Source organism: Drosophila biarmipes, unplaced genomic scaffold, assembly GCF_025231255.1.
Source record: "Drosophila biarmipes strain raj3 unplaced genomic scaffold, RU_DBia_V1.1 ptg000005l, whole genome shotgun sequence".
NCBI classification, from domain to species: Eukaryota; Metazoa; Arthropoda; class Insecta; order Diptera; family Drosophilidae; genus Drosophila; species Drosophila biarmipes.
Genome location: NW_026114527.1, coordinates 2,966,920 through 2,982,900, shown reverse-complemented (window position 1 = coordinate 2,982,900; position 15,981 = coordinate 2,966,920). Strand labels below are relative to the sequence as shown.

General features: G+C 36.0%; 1 protein-coding gene across 2 annotated transcripts in view; it reads left to right on the top strand.

Moving 5' to 3' along the window:
- The window catches only part of LOC108030486 (UDP-glucosyltransferase 2), a 167,595-nt gene that overhangs the window by 111,605 nt on the left and 40,009 nt on the right, over positions 1–15,981 (top strand). For both annotated transcript variants that reach the window (XM_044091406.2, XM_050889728.1), the window contains one exon: positions 3,692–3,875. In XM_044091406.2, the coding sequence (XP_043947341.1) occupies positions 3,692–3,875 (184 nt within the window). The remainder of the gene's footprint in view (positions 1–3,691; positions 3,876–15,981) is intronic.

The window sequence follows — 15,981 nt, the reverse complement described above, 5'->3', positions numbered from 1 at the left end:
ACTTTCTTGGTGATATGCATTGCTGGCATGCCCAACGAAACTTAGAATACTTACCCGACTCTCCCCTAGCAAAACATTTTTTTGTTTTGATTTCGGAATTTTTAGGTATGTATGGAATGTGTTTATACCCTCCGAAGGGTATAACAAGTTTGGAACGCAATAAAGGAGACAATTCCGACCCGAAAAAGCTTATATATTCTTGTTAAGCATCATTAGCCGAGTCGATTTAGCATGTCCGTCTATACGTGTGGCCGTTAATACTCAAACTATTGTCACAGTCTTAAATATATCAAAATAAAGCGTTTTAAAAGTCGTACTTCTATTAAATACATTATTATTAATAAACTTAAAAATTATTTACTTCCCTTTTGAGTCTCTAACAAGTCCCTAATAGCTTTCTGCCCGAAAAATTAAGAAACCACATAAAGAGGGCATAGAGAAATAATGGCAGAGTGCTGGTAGTCACAAAATGTAGCTGTAAAGTCCTAATACATGGCTAGCTTTCATTATTGTATTTAATATGAAAAATATTAAAAACCTTTATCTTATTAGACTAATTTTAAAAGGCTGCCACTTTATCGAATCAAAAATGACTTAGCAAGGAATCTAAGTCCTTGAGTTAGCTCTCACATTAACGTTCGAGAAAGCAAAAAAGGCTTAACAAGGACTTTTTCTGTTCGAGAACTGTTTCCGAAAACCAATTTGTTTAGATTGAAAAATTTAAACTTTGTTTTTACATTTATCGCATTCATGCCTTATATTCGTCGAAAGTCGTTTAAAAATGAAAGAGAGAGCTTTATTTTTCAAATTCCCTTTTCTCGAAACCGCGTTTTTCAACTGGTAGCCACTAAGGACGTGGTTCGCCTGCCGAACTGGAAGACGAAAAAGCATAAAGAATTCTAGAGACCGACGGAGGAGACGGTAAAAAGAGAAGACGAATATCTATGACCCAGTATATTCAGATTAATTTAACCAGGTTAATTTAACCGCATTCTAGTTCAAAATCTTAAAATTTTAAAATATCTAATAAAGCAATGGAGATCGACCCAAGTTATATGAGAAATACTAAAATACCGAAACCGAAAAGTGTGTGAAAGAAAGAGCAGAAAAACTCATCAGCCAAACGAAAAAAACAACTGCGCAGAACTTGAAATGCAGAACATTTTTTCAACATTTAACCTCCAACACTTGGAAATAATAATCAAAATTTTGTTTTGTTGCAAAACACCATAGATATAAGTTTTTTTTACGATTATTCCTATGGCAGTTATAAGATATAGCTGTCAGATCCCGATAGCTTTTAAACTGTGGTCGGAAAAGTCTTCTTCACTGCCTTGCAAACTTCTGACTAAAGTAAATATACCCTCTGCAAGGGTATAAAAATCGAAAATAGCCAAGCTAAGTGAGTTTAATATCTATTTATAGGAAACTGGAATTGTTTTCGAAAAAAACAAGAAAGAAAGTTAACTTCGGCAAGCCGAAGTTTGTATACCCTTGCATTTTTTAAGGATTGTTGCTGACTTCAGTGATATTAAAAAAATTATTGCATTCTTTTTTTCATACGATTATACCCTCATTTACCCTCTGCAAGGGTATTAAACATTTGAACAAAATTTGTTTAATAGATCCAACGTATGGTTTTTTTTCTAAACAGAAAATCGCGAAAGACTGCAATTTTGTTATCCAAATCACTAAATTTTGTAGAAACAGTTTTTAGCAAGCTCGAATGTATCTAAGGACACTTACAAACGGAAAACAGAAGTTCTTTGCGAGTCGTCAGCTCCTTAATATTAAGGAAATGGGATGCCCGTCATTAAAAGGAAATCGGTTTCTATATAGTCGAACACGTCTTAAGGGTGGGGCTTCTGCTCTAAATATTGCCTACTAATATTGCCTACTAATAATTAATTAAATAATTTGACATTTTTTGAAAGTACATCATTTTAAGGTTTAGATAATGTGTTCAAAGAGCTTAAAAAAAAAAACAAAAATAGAATTTATTTTCTTTAGAAAATGTATTAAATTATGGAACAATTTAAAGGACAGTTAAAAAGTCAACACTTTCAATACCTTTTAAATACAATATCTATGCTCGATAATTAAGGTGGACATGATCTGAAAACTACGAACTGTGGTAAGCACTTTACATATTTTAGTCCGCAACTAACATTTAAAATTAAATGAAAATGAAAAATATTTCTTTGAATAATTTCTACCCCTAGGCAGTCAGCCGTAAGGTCAGTAGCGTAATCTTGTTAATAAGCATGCGCCTTCAGACTTGTGCAAGCCGTAAGGTCGTTGGCGTGGGGTTCATGATCAATGAGCGTGCGCTTTTAGGCTAGTGCGTGTTTCCATTTTATATGACCCTTTAGTGGAAAGGAGAGCATCTTTGACTATTTACAAGTCAAACGTTCTGGGGCAGAAACAAAACTTTGTGAGATATATTTTAGTGGACTTCTTTTGATCTTAAAAATTTTAAGTCTTGATCTTAAATTAGTCTTAAAAACCTAGAAAACATTATTCTTAAAGATGATTGGACATCATCCTCTAAGATAACCGCCTTTGGATATCTTTTTTGTGTAATAGAATGCGCCTGTGATAGGCTTTGGGTATGCGAACCTTCTCACTTACTACTTCCTTACGTGACATTTGTTGACCTCTAGGGCCATTAAAATCAGTTAATTTATGGAATATGGTAGTTGTGCCAGAAGTTGCGTTTTCATACTACTCTTTGAAACATTAAAAAAAAATTGCGTTGAAGTCCTAGCTTTTTGCGAAAGATATATGTTTATTTTTCTTTGACTGAAATCATTTTTTAAACCTATTAAAGCCATGATTTATTAATATAGTGTCTTTCGTTCACAAGGTATACTAGGCGAAAAAGTGGTAATACTGCTTTGATCTCAAGCTGTAACTGTGCATTTTAATATTAAAAAAGAAGACGACTTTGTTGATATTTAACGTCCTATATGGTCTTCGTTCTCGAAGCATTGCAAACTTGATTTTCTTAAATAACTATAAATATAGTTCCATGATACCTCACTATCAAGACGAGTGATCTTGAACTGATCAATTTCGTAACTGATCTTGGAGTCTTCTTTAACCAGAACTTTAAGTTTACTGATCATCTTGGCATTATAATTAGTAATGCAAAAGCGGTTTTGTCAATCATTGGTATAAGAAAACTAAGGACCCGGCTTATTTAATTCTGGAATAGTTTCCGTCTGTCCAGTAGCCTCAATATGCTTCATATCAGGGCTTTTTCGAATCGATATAGGTTTTTGTTTTTGTTTAACATGGATCAAACCGGTCAAACATCTATAACTTCTATATTATCCCCAAAGACTTAAATTTCGTCGGACCACCCGAGGTGTTATGTTACTTTACAAATTTAAAATGGGAACAACACTTAACTTTCGGTCCATGGCCTCCGATATAATTTTTGTTTATTTTAATAAAAGAAAATGCTTGGTATTTTCTAAATGCTCTACAAACCTTAATGTTGGTGAAATCGCTTTTTTAATGAATTACTCCTAATAAGGAGGTTAGGGTTTATTCCAAACACAAAAGTAAAAAAAAGAAATCATTAAAAAAATGATCTAAATTAACCATGGCATAAAATAATAATATAACAATAACATAATATTTAAAATAAAGATGATCGTTGAATAACAGATAACCTTGATTCCAGGGGCCACAATATTACCTTACTAAGTGGATTTCCTGCTGACTTTAATATTGAAGGTCTGCAGGAGGTAACACCAACTGGACTTGTTAAATATATACACAACTACACCAATTGGGATTTATTGGGTGCACGAATGGCTGGAGAAATGCCTATTAAGCCATGGGATGGCTTGCGATACGCTTTTGAAGTAAGTTACATTTTAAAATCTTTTTTATTAACCCTTATACACAGAAATATCTTTCAATTACAAGTAATTCTTTATGTCACAAATTTTCAAGGAAATAGCCTAAGATTAATATATTAAAAGACGATACATTAAGCGGTGTGCCCACAGCCCAAAACCGTAAAAGCTAGAGAACCCAAATTTAAGCACAAAATTCTTTTGAGTACTAGGTACTCACAAGTCCCCATGTCTCCAAGTCATATAACATTGTCACTTAAAAAAAAAAAAAAATTATGTTATATTTCAGTACAGAGCATCCAATTTTTAAAAAATTTAAAACTTACATCGTAGTGTATTTGATTTTTTAGTGTTTATAAAGACAAGTTTTAAGACCTCCAAAAGTTGGAGAGAAGAATTGTTTTTACCGGTCAGTCTTCTTCTGACTCTTGCCTAACGATAACCTGCCAATAAGTTTTGATTGAAATTGTATGTGGATTAAAAATACAAGTGACAGACAAACAGAGCCTTTGTGTGTCAAGTAGGATTAAAAAAATCATCGATAGTAGAAAATTTGTTGCAATCAGTCGAAAAGTTGTCGGCTCCTAAGAAATGAGTCGGGGTTTTCCTTTTTTTTGAACTTCCGGACGGTTTTCTAAATCTATTTGTAAAAAGTTCTTATACATTTTATTTTTATAATTGATGTAATTTGAATTAATTTATAAAAAATTAGTATATAAGCATATGCTTTTATACAAATACATTACAGTCAAAACTCACATTACTTTAGAGAAAGTAAAATCTGTTTCATATCTTATGGCGAACCACTGCGAACAGCACTGAACTACTAGTATAATGTATTCCGTTTTTATCGCTTACATTGATCCTTTTTTAGATAAATTATGTATTTATTTAGTTCGCCAACGAAGTACTTTACTACTGCTTTTCACTTAAAACAACTTGTCTTACGTACTAGGATTTAAAAATAATTTTCAATCTGTGCTTACAAATTGATTTTATCGAGAATTTGTCCAATTTATCATTTATTTATCAAATCACAGATGAAGCAAATGGCGAGGCTACTTTTTCGATGCGCAAGGGATGCTAGGTGAACAAGCCTACATTGCTGGTGATATAAAGGGACAGGGTCTAACAACAAAGCGATTTTCAGAAATTGTTTTATTTCCATGAGGAGAAATGCAGGGATTCCGAAACGCAAAATAAAGCGCAAGTCTGGAGGGATCGGAAAAAGTTATGCGTTCCGTCTTACAAGTCCAAACACGGCATATGGTCTGGACATGATGTAATCGAAGTGTGCTGCGAAACTAAATTTCGAGTCAAACATCACACCTAGATTCAAGGATTCCTGACGCAGTTATAGAGGTTGATATTGATATTATAGGATGTGACTAAATTGTATACGCATTTACTGTACTTAACATAGTTTAATTCATAATTTAATATAAATTATGAAGGCAGAGGAACGTCAGAGGTTCCCTAACACATCCGAGATATTGGCATTTGGATTTATAAAGACGATGGGGAAATACGATTTTATAAAATTTAGTAATGTCGATAGTGTACCCAAACGGCCTGTGCTGCAATTATTACACTGTGGCTAAATTTGTCAAACGCTTTCGCAAAATTAGTGTATATAGCATTAATATGAGATCGCATATCAAAGGCATGAATGTAATAGTTCCATTGCTCTTAATTATATTTAAAATAACAAGTGTCATATCACGACTAACTAATTCCCAGTTAATGGCAGAGATCTCATTTCTGATGAAACAAAGGATGTTTTCATTTAAAATAAGTCTAATAGAATGTTCAGCTGAAGAATCAAAACTTTGAACTTTTATAACTAGTAGCAATGGCCTATGATGGATATCAAAATTGCTTTCATTGGAGTAAAGAAAAGTTAATATCAGCGAACGAACAAAAAGCATAAAATTGTAAGTTAGCGAAGAGCAAAAATTACACCACTGTTGTTGTTTAAAAAATGTCGCGCAACACGGACAATGACAGCTCCAGGTGATATTGTTGTTTTGTTGACTGTGAGGGGAGAGTACAACTCCGAAGACCGGTGAAATCTCTCAGAGAGAGATTTTAAGGAACGTCGGACAAAACAGAAAACGAAGAGTCCATCTGATGAGAAGTTTCGTGAGAAAAATAAAGTTCATTAAAAAATGTTTGCAAGTCAGGGGTAAAAGCCAAATTCATAATTTAATAGTCCGACAGTTAAAATCAACCAAGATGGCATAAGACGCTTTAAATTAGGTCACAAGGTAAACCAATGCGGTCCAGGGAGGCACGAAAGGAAGTCAATCATGAAAATTCTAAAATTTAGTAGCGTTATTATGATTTTGGCATTGATATTTTCACCATTTGCAAAAGTGATATTAATGAGCTGATATATAGCAGATATAGCTTTTGTTTTTTTTGTAGAATTGGAAAACAGTTTGATAAAGCAGTAGTCGATATTCCAAAATAGGACGGACAAGGGAGGTAACTAATAATTTGGTCGTATAAGCGTCATTAAATTCTTTTGACCAACGCTTTATAAGAACACTAATGGCTTTGTTAACAGTGGACATAATGTGACAGTCAAATTTAAGTTTAGAGTCAAGAAGAACACCTAAATCGTTAACTGAATATACGAGTATACGGTCAAGTGGCGTATTTTTAAGAAAGTAACTGATAAACGTAGGAGTACCCCTATAAAAAGTCATAACGTTGCATTTTAGGCAGTTCAAATTTAAAAGGTTGTACTCGCACCATCCATGAAAACAATCAATATCCGACTGTTAGTTAAATCCAGACGCTATATCATTATATGATAAATAAAGCTTAACATCATCGGCATACATTAGTACACGAGAATGTGTTATGATTGAGGGAAGATCGTTAATAAACAAAGTAAACAGCAAAGGGCCCAAATGACTACCCTGATGCACTCCAGATGTCACGTAGATCAATTTTGAAACAGCATTCTTGAATATAACCCTCTGAGTCCTACCATTCAAGTAACATGAAATCGAAGATAATAGATTACCAGGAAACCCAAGCTAATCTAATTTAAATAAAAGAAGTGAGTGGTTAACGGAGTCAAAGGCCTTACTAAAATCTGTATATACAATGTCAGTCTGCATTTTTTTCTTAAACCCATTTATTACAATAGATGACAATTCAAGAAGGTTGGTGGTGATCGATCTTCGCTTAACAAAACCATGCTGACACGGTGATATAAGCGAGGAACATAAATGTTCCAAATGAGAAGTGATAATACGTTCAAATGCTTTAGGAATTGCCGACAATTTAGAAATACCTCTATAATTTTGGGCATCTGCCTTCGCACCTTTTTTATGGAGTGGAATAATAAAAGACTTCCAGATAGAAGGAAAAAATGATGATGAAATAGACAAATTAAAAAGGTTAAGGATTGGTTTACAAATGGTTGACGCACAAAACTTAAGCACACATCCAGGAATTCCTTCTGGACCGGGAGAACATGTTGACGTAGTTGTGGCTAAATCTCTTACGAGAGAGCTTTCGGTGATTACAGAGGAGAAAATACACTTTGCCCTATTAAAGGGATTAGGGTAGTTAGAATTTGACTAAGCTGTCGAGCTATAAGTAGTTTGGAAAAACTCAGCAAATATATCAGCAATTTCAGAATCCGTCGATGCCTCCATTGAGTTTAGACGTACCGAAGGCAATGCCGATGCCTTACGCTTGGCATTAACAAAATTGTAAAAGTGTTTCGGATCGTTTGAAAATTCTAATTTACATCGACTTAGATACATAGAGTAGCAATGACTGTTGAGAACATTAAAATCTGTTCGAGCCACAACATATTTCGAAAAATCTGCTGGTCTACCCAATTTTTTACACTTTTTATAAGTGTTACATTTAAGGTTTTTAAGTCTTTGAAGCGCATTGTAAACCAAGGAGGTCTGTTTAGGTTTGAAAGAAACCGATCAGGTACGCATTCATTAAAAAAATATTTAAGACTGTAAAGATATGTGCTTCCATATGGTGTTTGACAAGGATACCGTTTGCAAAAATGTGATCGGTTTCAATGTTTTTAATACAGTAAGCACAACAATTGGAACAAAATGAGATGTGAGCACATGCTGGCCATATGTAAGTATTTTGTAATTATTTACAGACCCAACTTAGATATGTTCCACTTCAGCAACAAAATTTTGAAAAGAAGATAAAAGATTGGATCAAGGAAGGAATCATTCGTCAAATTGTTTCCGAGTACGCCTTACCTATTGTCTTGGTGGACTTTATTACAACTACCGACGATGTCCTACATAGGCTCCAGAAGGGAAAAGCTTCCACCTTGCACTTATCAAACAGGATAAGCTGAATTTTTTTTTACCAGTAAAGCCCTCGTTAGTATAATGCGTATGTCACCCACGGTCAATACGAAATCTTTTTCGTATTTCTTTGAATTTCCAATTCCAATGCCAAATCAATTGATTTAATTAATCCACAGAGGAAAAACAGGAAGGGTTGAACAAAATATAGAAAATCTTAAATGTTGCATTTTGTCGAGATCTCCGTATAAAGTGGGAAAAGTGTCAGGCCCTACAAAAGAGGGTCCTAGTCAAATATTTCCCACTTCCAAGAGACCAAAAAAATACAGATGTCGAGAAAAAATATCATTATTACTAGGTAGAAGTACTCTCCATAGTGCAGGCCCTGCAATGCGTTTGATATGACCATGCATGTCAATGTTATTACAAGATTTTGAGCACATAACAGAAACGTTTATTACGAGTTCTGGAATTATTAAAATGATGTTAAACAACTCGATATATATATTAGTTTCGGTGAACTGCAAATCTACTTGACTGAAATAAAAACATGCTAAGAAATGATTGCATTCGTGTAGAATATACGTGAGTTACTGCAAAGTATATTATGAAAGAATTGTATAAGTAAAGGTGTACAAAAAATTTGACCGCAAAAGTCATGAATTGCAATTTTTATTATTCGTTTATATCCTAACACTTTAATAAGTTCTTATGTTTATTTAAAATTCTTTTATGATGAAAGTAAGAAAAAATTTAAATTTTAAAGGCAATTGCTGTTTTTACCCAAAGTAGGTCAACAAATCCAGCACCTAATAAATAAAGCAGTAGTCAACTTAGATGTGTACTTGTAGCTCATTTTGATTGTAAATCGATTCATGTGTGACTTGTTTTAACTATGAATGAAGTTGGCATAATGTGCAAAGTTAAAACCCGTGTTTGGAAAAAAAAGGAGACGGATTTGAGTCCTATAAGGCTAGTAATCCTGTGAAGCTGGATAAGCTCTGTATAAGTTCTGTGAACTTGGATTTAACTGAGTATCCTGTCTACAATATATGTAGTAGTTGGTTTGGCTATTGTCATCGAGTCGTAAATATATATATAAATATAATATACTGCCGGAAATTCGTATCTGCAGTGGGTGTAACTGGTTGCTGATCTGGGATTTGTGCCTCATGCGTTGTAAAAGGTCGTGATTGGAATGGCTATGTGGTGCTGACCAATGACCGGCTTAATAGACTATTTGACCATCTTATGAACGTACTTGCTTATTTCAAAGAGTTTATGGCTGACCTTGATAATAAAAGTAGTTTCTTATTTCAAAGAGTTTAAGGATGACCTTGATAATAAAAAATGTCAGTTGGGTCACCTAAACGTAAAAAGACAGCTCCGTTAAAATCAGTGGGAGCAAAGGCATGAGTCCCGAAACCCAATTTAGTTTCATTTATTTTTACCCAATCGGTACCAAAAGCTTTGCTTTTGATAGTTAGACGAACGATGTTCAGATTATTGGTGGGGAAAGAAGAAGACTTTCGTTTGTTCTTTATAGGAAGCAATTCTTTGTGTCTCGTTTACCCCCGAATAATTTATACACCAAGAATTAGATTTTAACAAGAATTAGCTTAAATTTCCATATGCTCGGAGGATATCTGCATTTAAAATATCTGCTTCTCCTGATCTATTTAATGTACAAAATTCTACAAGTTATTCGCTTAATAATGAATTGGTAATTAAAGAATTCGTTCCCAACAGACTTATAATAGCTCTTCAACGGTAATGCCAATTAACTGTTTATTTTTGGCTTATTATTTGGGGTCTAGGTTACCTAAGCTTTATGCTCACTCCTCAGCTTTCTTAAGTTATTCTGGCCCTTACGAAGACTTGGCTAAAACTGGTCATCACTCACTTGTCTCTACACCTTTATCTGTCCATGTCCATTGACGGTCTGTTAAAATTTTTGAAATTCACTTAACAGAAAATTAAATATCGTATTTGTTTTTGATCATCCAACTGAATTTACCATCTGAACTCCCAGACAGACCCATTGGTTTTGCTTGAGAACCGATATCATTGACTGTGTGGGATAGGCTATCCGTTTTTTCTGATATGTGGTGGCTCTTATTAATTTTAATGTTGTTGCTATTCCATGAATTTGAACCGATGTAAATTTAAACTGTCAAAGAGTCTAAGACATTTATAAAATTTTGTTAATGAAAAGCGAAAAAAGTGTTCAATCAAAGACCAATATATTCTCTAAGATACATAAAAGCCATAAAATGGTTTTGCTATATGCAGCTAAATTTTTGGTGGCGCCGAAATTTACGATCTTTTCGCTCGCACAACGTTGACAAATAGAAGTCCATGATGGTTTACTAGCAGGTGTAAAAAAGGATAAAGGACATACATTTGTTAAATGCACTACTATGATTAAATCGCTCGTTTAATATCAACAGTGAAATTTACTATTAACTATTTTATATACAAAATGTTTTAAATAATAACTTAAAACTTATATTGTGTGCTTGATTGTAAAAGAAACTTACAAGATAAGTATCATCAAAAAATCCTGCGGCTTGAAAACTTTTCGTAACAAATATTTGTTAAAATCGACGCTTAAATTTGTTAAAATACCGAAGTATCGCAATGTGACTCTGTACGAGTATATTAAAATCCCATCTATAGTTTTGCTTATGAGTGGTCTCATTGACTCTCTTGTGAAATTCTCCAGCAACTGGACGCTTTCAAATAAAACATTAATTTCAACTTGATTCTGCGTTTGTTTGCCAAAACATGTGGAACATAATCTTTTTCAGGTTAAGGGCCCAGAGCGGAGGTACGGAAGGTCGTAAACGAAACCAGACCAGATGAGGAGCCTTATAACTGGGATGCACTTAACGAGAAGGCCTTGGCTATGATCACTTTGAGCGTGAGACCTTCGCAGTTAGGCTATTTGAAGAACTGCACAAGAGCAACGGATGCTTGGACACTGCTGAAGGATGTGCATAAGCCAAGATGACCTGCCAGAAAGATTATGAGAACCTTGTCATCGGCATGGAAACTCAAGATAAGCTGTCCACCCTGGAGCGACTAAAGATCAAATTGCTAGAAGTAGAACGCAGGGCAAACCTCGATCTTCCCGAAACGAGCAACTGGCATTCCGGGCCAAGGTGGTGCAGACTCCGGCTGCTGCTTTACAAAAAAAAAGACAAATGTACAGTGCTACAATTGTGGCCAGTATGGTCATTACAAGAATGAATGCAAAGTCAAGAATAAGGAAAAAACAAAGAAGCAGAACACCACTAAGTCATTCACGGTTCTGGCGGCGGCTGATGCAAATGACCTGGAACCTTCAAGATGGTGTATGGATTCAGGTGCAACCGCACATATGTGTTGCGTGCAGAGTATGCTCACAGACTACATTTCTCATGCCGAGAATGTAATTCTGGCAGACAAGGCAGTCGGCCAAGGGAGCGTCATACTCCATACTCTACAAGCTAAAGCTGGAGAATGTTCTGCATGTACCATGGATGAAAGGAAACTTCATTTCAGTCTCGAGGGCCATCGAACGAGAATGTATAGTGATGTTTGATCAAGGAAAAGCATCTGTAAGTCAGGATGGCTAGAACATTTTGACGGCATTCAAGAAGAATAAGCTTTTTATGTTTGCCAGTGTTTGACATAATAGTGTAACGAACTGATTTGTTTGCTTTCTGCTCGCTACGAGATTCGTGCGGCTAGCTCGTTCCACCAAATTTATATAAACGTGACCGCCCAGTAGTTCAGTGAAAAAACACAGAATACACGGGTTCGTAGTGGGTTTATTGCGGGTATAACTGCAGTCGGCATTATAATTTGCTTTTCTCTCTGTCTTCGAAGGTACGGGTTGTCTCGATGTTCACTCGCCTCGTTAACAAGGTGTTCCAGTTTTGTAGCTCCCTGAAGATCTTTGTCCGCTGTTAGTTTCCGACGCGTTGGCTCGGTAACTGCTCGACCACGATTCAGACTCGCTATGAGGTCAGCCGTGCGGGCTTAGACTAGGGTGCTCAGACTGGGGTGAACAGAGTGACCAGTTCTCCGGATCAGTCCTATCGACACACGACCGCCTGTCCCTTGCTCTGTCCCGGATGGTCCCACTGGGGTTGCCGCTCAGATCGTGCGGACAGTCAATGCGGTGTTATGTCCTGCTTGCTGGTGGCGGCGTCCTGTGAACTGCTCCTGACTGGGGGCCGTGCGTAGCGTGACTTCTATGTTGGGATCGGGCATACGCCGATCCGGGACTTCTCTCCCTTCACCGCTTCTGGACTTCACAAAACGGAACCGTAGGCCCTTCTGGAAAATCCAAAGTAGAGCTTGGGCCGAGCTCACGATTTCTTGTCACCGGCCTTCACTGCTCCAAGGCTGGCAGACCCTCCAGGCGTAACGCCAGGACTTCGTTGGCAGGAATAAGCAGATCGCCTTGACTTAGCCGTGTTGTGCCCCTTGGACTTCAGCAACCTGTGTCTCAGTTCAGAGATTCCTTGTAATCCCAATCCCGAACGTCTCGACGTAGCGGTCTTGCTCCTTGTAGGCTCCCATGGCGCGGCTTTCAACGACTCGCCTTGTTGGCTCCCTTGTAGTTTACTTGGTTGGTTTTCTGTTCACTTGATACCTGATTGACTGCTTGTCTTAACTCTTCGGCTCTACTTCTCGTGATCGACTGTAATCGTCTGATCCTGATGCCAGCGCCCTGCAGGTTTATCTAGGGTCCCAGGGAACCGTTATTCCCCTTTTGCGCACGGCCCGCCGAAACTCTCTCGCACGAAACACGGCACTCTCGCTCTTCCCTTCAATTCTCCGCTCTCTCTTTCTCCAACCTTGGTCTCCAAACTCTCTTGGTCTCCAAGCCCTCTTTCTCTCTAAACTCCCTTGCTCTACAAACTCTCCTGCTCTTCAAACTCCCACGTTCTCCAAACTCTGACGTTCTCCGTACTTGATCTCCAAACTCTCACATTCTCCAACCGTTCTTCGCCGCGCCGTCACTACGCGAATTCGCCGGCCATCTGATGCTGGGATTTGTGTGGAGTTAATCAACTCCTCACAAGTATTTTGAATAACTAAAATATTTAATATACAATTACATATATAGATAATTAATTTTACTAAGAAATATAATTATATTTACATAATACACATACATAATTTTATTTCATTATTTTCAAATGAGTTAAAGTAAATTTAAAATATTCAACCTTTTTAATTCGAAAAACCTTCTTGAGGCAGGACTTGCGTGCAACAGCACCCAAGAATCGTACACAGAGAGGAAAAACCAAGAACATTGTGCTTGAACTGAGAACATTCGTTCTTAAAAACGCTCAAATGTGCTCATTTTGAGCTGAATGTTTTAATTTCTAGAACGAAAAGGAACTAAAAAAGTATAAATATTTAAGTTTAAGCTAATTTTTTTGTATTATTTAATAAAAATTTGAGTAGGGTTGCTCTAAATAGAGAAATTATGTTTTAGATTTTTATGTTCCTGTACATATTTAAAGTATAAAGTATAAACACACGTGGCGACGGACGAACTTATCTTTTCCGAATTCTTGGAAAAAAAACTGTAACTTAAAAGAGAAAAATTTCCGTATAAAAACAAACACTTATATAGATGTGTACCATAGTTACATACATACTTACGTTTATTATTTGAAAGCTCAAAGTACTAAGCAATTTTTACTTATCTTCACGGAATTTCCTTCCATTTTAATATTATTCATGAACATCTGCTCTTCACATTAACTTTCCACCACTTTTAACTTTTGGCAATATATAAATAAACAAATCGAAACGCCAATGAATGGTTCAGAAGAAGAAGAGCACAGAAGAAGGGTCTAACGCGTTGCTAGCTGTTAACCGAAAGATACTAAAAAATCCGCAACACGCCAATTCAAGTCGAAATGCAACTCACTTATTGTTTTATTATTAGTCATTTCCGTTCTTACTTTAAGAAGGTTTTGAGATTATTGGGTTTCTGAGAACGAATTAAATTTGATTTAAGATCAGTTTTGATTTAACCAAATTTTAAGTACAAACTCTACTTGATTCAATCACAAAGAGAAAATTAGAGCTCAAGAAATGTCATTCTGATTTTAAGAACATTTTCAACTCAAATGAGAACGTCAGAATTCTCTCTGTGTAGTCTTCGCATACTATTCACACGCCGTATGCTGAATATAATGAAAAGTTAATGAAAGCTGTGTTACAAGAGAGCAGCTAGCTCTAGAAAGCTTTCTATCTCTGGCTCTAGAACAAAATTACAAGAGAGCCTGGAGCCGGTTCTAGAGCCTGTACAAAATAATCGTTTATAAAAAATTGTATGGCGTTACGCATCTTATTAAGCCATAAGCCGTTTTTTTTCTAATAATTATAGCACCCAATACCATTTAAATTGTTCTTCAACTTCTATTTCTGTATCAAAAACTTTAATCTAGCTCATTTGCTTTCGTCTTAGTTAATTTATGTTTTGTCATGTTTTTCCTGTTTCTGTATATTGTATTTGCCCGAAATGGAAATGGCCTGCGCGTAACATGATGTCGTTGAGCCCCTTGTTTGTACTGCTGCTAGTGCAGCATCAATGCATCAATGTTCAACAAATATAAATATAATATAATATATTTGAACTGTGCTGAGAATGAGCTAAAGGAAGATACCTGCTAGTGGAGAAAGTGTATTACGATTCTTATTCCAAGAGGTAGGAAGTACAACCGGAATTATTCCTAAGTTGTTACTTTCTTTAATATTACTTGGTGCAAAGTTCTATATTTCATAGTGATTTTGATAATGGTAGCAGTTAGCGTAGTTGTTGGCTCGCCTGACTCTGCAACAATGTGCTGACTGCTTTGATGGGTTAGTGCACCGTCTCATTAGTATGACGTTGTTGCTTATTTCGTTAAAATAATCTATTTTCCATCAAAAGAAATCTTACTCTTTGGATTTATATTTTCTATATCAACTTAGTAATCACTCACTGGAACTTCGTCTTTCTCTGACTCATAAGAAGGTTTGGTTCTAAAATATTTTTTACGCCTTTCTTTTATCATAGTGTTGATTTCCTATAAGATGAGTCATATAGAGAGACAGCTGAAGAGAGCGGACGTGTCTCGTGCGAGCTCCGCAAAAAGTGCAAGAAAGTTGATTAATTAAATGCAAACAAAACACAATAACTAAACTGGTTAATTTCATAAAATCTGTGTAATGACTTAAACAAGCATATAATTATTTTATATATATAATAAAAGATCAATGAGCAACGAACTAAGTAAGGAGCGACTAAGCTCCGCGAGCCGAATAAACGGTTACTTCTTGTATGTCTCAACACTTGATAGCGAAGTGCAAAATACGACCCTACTGTCGGTCGATAGTCAAAGATCAAGCGGGTCCGGCCATACAAACCGGGCTAGATACATCCATATCAAGCGTAAGCTTAGCCCGCAGAATACCGTGTCCAAATAGAAAATAAATTACTCGGCACATCCAGCAGCAATAGATTAGCGCTTCTAGCAAAAAACTAATCAGAAAAGGAGACCAAACCGAAACCCAAGCCACCACCAATTTACATTAGGGAGAAAATTTCGAACGCCCTGGTTAACAAAATTTTTACCCTGACCGAGGACGTAACTACCGGAAGTTATCGATGCTCTTAAGGAAAAAGGGTTTTCTGCAAAGAAGGTCAGTAACGTAATCAACAGGAAAAAAGAGCCGCAACTACTCTTCAGGGTCGAGCTGAAGTGCACCCGATTTATAATCTGCAATACGTATTGCACAGAAGAATAAAC